The sequence below is a fragment of the Xyrauchen texanus genome, chromosome 11 (assembly GCF_025860055.1).
Source record: "Xyrauchen texanus isolate HMW12.3.18 chromosome 11, RBS_HiC_50CHRs, whole genome shotgun sequence".
Taxonomy (NCBI): domain Eukaryota; kingdom Metazoa; phylum Chordata; class Actinopteri; order Cypriniformes; family Catostomidae; genus Xyrauchen; species Xyrauchen texanus.
The window spans coordinates 18666690-18669625 of NC_068286.1; the positions used below are offsets into that span (position 1 = coordinate 18666690).

The following is a 2936-nucleotide window of genomic DNA, read 5'->3' on the forward strand; positions in this document are numbered from 1 at the left end:
AGAGAAGCTAAAATCGGATTAAAGACAGAAAATGTTTTTTCCACAATAAGAAAACTTTATTTCATTTAATATGAAAATTAAATTATATCTCAGTATGGGGGTCTTCACAATTCTTATCCAAGAATAAAAAGCCAAATACATGACAAGCCTGAGCTTTGACAATTCCTTATTTAAAAAATAAAATGTTATAAGTCTAACTATCGAGATTTTAAATAACTAGAGATGGAACTTTCTGTACACCATGTACGAACCACTGAAATCGGTTGATAAATGTAAACGTTATTTTTGTTTTTATCCAGAAAAACCGCAACTCCCCCCTTTTACTTGCATTTGATTACAGCGCAGTCTTGCCCTCCGCAAAATGGCGGACGCGTTGACGTATCGCAGCAACGTTCCAAAGCGGCCAATAGGGCGTCTATGTATTTATTATGTCTATGGTTGCTGGTTCAAATTTGAATGTGTCCTAACCAATCAGAAATGCACTCTGAGGGTGGAGTCTATGGGCATTTAAACATGTTTGTGCGCCCTGAAGCACAGCGACAAGCAGTTTACAGCGAGATCACGTACATTCTGTCGAGTAGTTGAGGTTGGTTACAGGTAAGCGTTTCTTAACGTATTCGTTGTTTTAAATAAATATCTTAGATGTTTTGGGGAAGCCTCTAACCAGTATGAATAAAAAGATGACATGCTTTAATCAAGACTTTAATATACTCTTATAATCTTGCGGAAAATAGTATTCAAGGAAATCCTAACATGTTTTTAACGGTTTCCCCACCTCCTTGAGAATCTTTTTTCAGACATACTTGTATTTGTTTTTGCCAGCTTGGTGATCTTGTTAAGCGTGTAAGCAGCCATGACTGGCTGTTAGGTTTAGGTCGCAACGGAGTGTTGAAGAGGCTAAAACACTGAAGGAAGAAACAAAAGTTCTATAACTTCGTTGGAATATTTTCTACATGACTAAGAATTAAATGAGGTGTACTCGAAAGAAGTATAACATATATTTCCTGCAGTTTAGGCGGGAAAACAAAATGGAGTGACGCTTATTGTTCTAGTTGTGACCGGTTGGAAAGGAAGCAGGAACTTGATCGGATTAACGCGTTTAGTGAGCCATCATTTCTACATTGCTTACTAACGCGTGCGCATAGGGGAATATCGTGCTAATTGTTTTTTTTATTTTTACTGTGGTTTTTTTTTTTATTTTTATCACTTTTAGGGTGTTGCAGCCATGGGTAAAGATCCTAATAAGCCCAGAGGGAAGACGTCCTCTTATGCTTTCTTCGTGCAAACCTGCCGGGAGGAACATAAAAGGAAAAATCCAGGGACTTCGGTGAACTTCTCAGAGTTTTCCAAGAAGTGCTCTGAAAGATGGAAGGTGAGTTGAACAGAAGTTCTGTAATGGTTTTCTGGGGGTTGGTAGTAGTAGTAGTAGTAGTAGTAGTAGTAGTTGTTGTTGTTGTTAGGGAGGGGGTGGAGCAGAATAACCCTGTGCATCTGTTACACAAGTGACTGAGACATATGTGGGGCGGGAGGATAAAGAGCCACACGCTGCTTCTGGCAGCATCTAATCGGTCTAATGTTTTTCAGACCGTGTCCTCTAAAGAGAAAGGGAAGTTTGAGGAAATGGCCAAAAACGACAAGGTCCGCTATGACCGGGAGATGAAAACTTACGTACCTCCTAAAGGTGCAACAGGAGGCAAAAAGAAGAAAGACCCAAATGCTCCAAAGAGACCACCGTAAGCAGCACACAATATACACCACTTTTAGCAGTTGCTTTTAATCTGATGTTTTGTTGTAATAGTTTAACAAACCCCCTTCATCAGATCCGCTTTCTTCGTATTCTGCTCTGATCATCGCCCAAAGGTGAAGAATGACAACCCTGGCATTTCTATTGGTGACATTGCAAAAAAACTTGGGGAGAAATGGTCTAAGCTTTCACCAAAGGAAAAGTCTCCATATGAGCAGAAGGCCATGAAGCTCAAGGAGAAGTATGAAAAGGTAACCGCTGCCCTTATCCTAGTTTTCAGTTTTTGATGACTTTTGCTGTTTTGGGGTTTTTGCTTAAACAAGTGTTTGTGTACCAGGATGTCGCTGTATATCGTGCTAAAGAAGGAAATGCAGATGGTGGCAAAAAGGGTGGCCCAGGCCGGTCGGCAGTGAAGAAGGCTGTGGTTATGGATGATGATGATGAGGAAGAGGAGGAGGACGAAGAAGAGGAGGAGGAGGAGGAAGATGATGATGAGGATGACGATTAAACTATCAGGAATGCTTGAGCTGAGTTATTTGCAAAACAATGTGAATGCATTTTTTAGCATTTAAATGTTTTGAAACATGTACAAAAATGTGTGTAATTTAATACATATTGAGGTCATGTGCTGTTTTGTAAATGCAACAGCTTTTTTTTTTTTTTTTTTTTGTTTAAAAGTACTGCTTTTTGTCTGATAGCTGTGGTTGCTTTTGCTTTATCGTTCCCTGTTTGATGTTTCTACTGCTGTTTTATGAAATGAGGAACAATTTAACTTATGTAGTGTCTCAATTTTTAAACTTTGAGCTTTAAAAGTTTTGTAGACTGAAGATAAATTTTTTTGTTTATGTAATTTTTGTATATTATGACCAATTCCCCTTTTCATTGAGTGCAATTTTGACTTCATTTGAAATTATTAAAAGAATTTTGCAGAATCTGTTCCATATTGTGTCCAACTGCATGGTTATTAAATATCACTTTGTTTGAGATGTGAACACCATGATTAAATAATTGAGTTTGCACAAGCTATACTGGCTTACATGGTATAAAACTTGCCTCACTCTCAATGACAAGTTAAGGGCTTAGCAAGTACGTTAACATGCTAAAAGTAATAAACTTATGCGTGCAAGACCTATGCTCCTAAAACTTTTACTTTTGTACCAAGAACCTAGGTTCTGAGTTGGCCACAAAATAA

The 2936-nt window shown here is 38.2% G+C and overlaps 1 protein-coding gene across 1 annotated transcript; it reads left to right on the forward strand.

Annotated features, from left to right (window-relative positions):
- The first annotated feature begins 470 nt into the window (after nucleotides 1–470).
- LOC127651193 (high mobility group protein B2-like) lies at nucleotides 471–2697 on the forward strand. The gene is made up of 5 exons (XM_052136906.1): nucleotides 471–597; nucleotides 1214–1372; nucleotides 1585–1733; nucleotides 1821–1995; nucleotides 2082–2697. Exons 2-5 carry the CDS (start codon nucleotides 1226–1228, stop codon nucleotides 2250–2252), a joined length of 642 nt encoding a protein of 213 aa, XP_051992866.1. The 5' UTR covers nucleotides 471–597; nucleotides 1214–1225; the 3' UTR covers nucleotides 2253–2697.
- The last annotated feature ends 239 nt before the right edge of the window (nucleotides 2698–2936 follow it).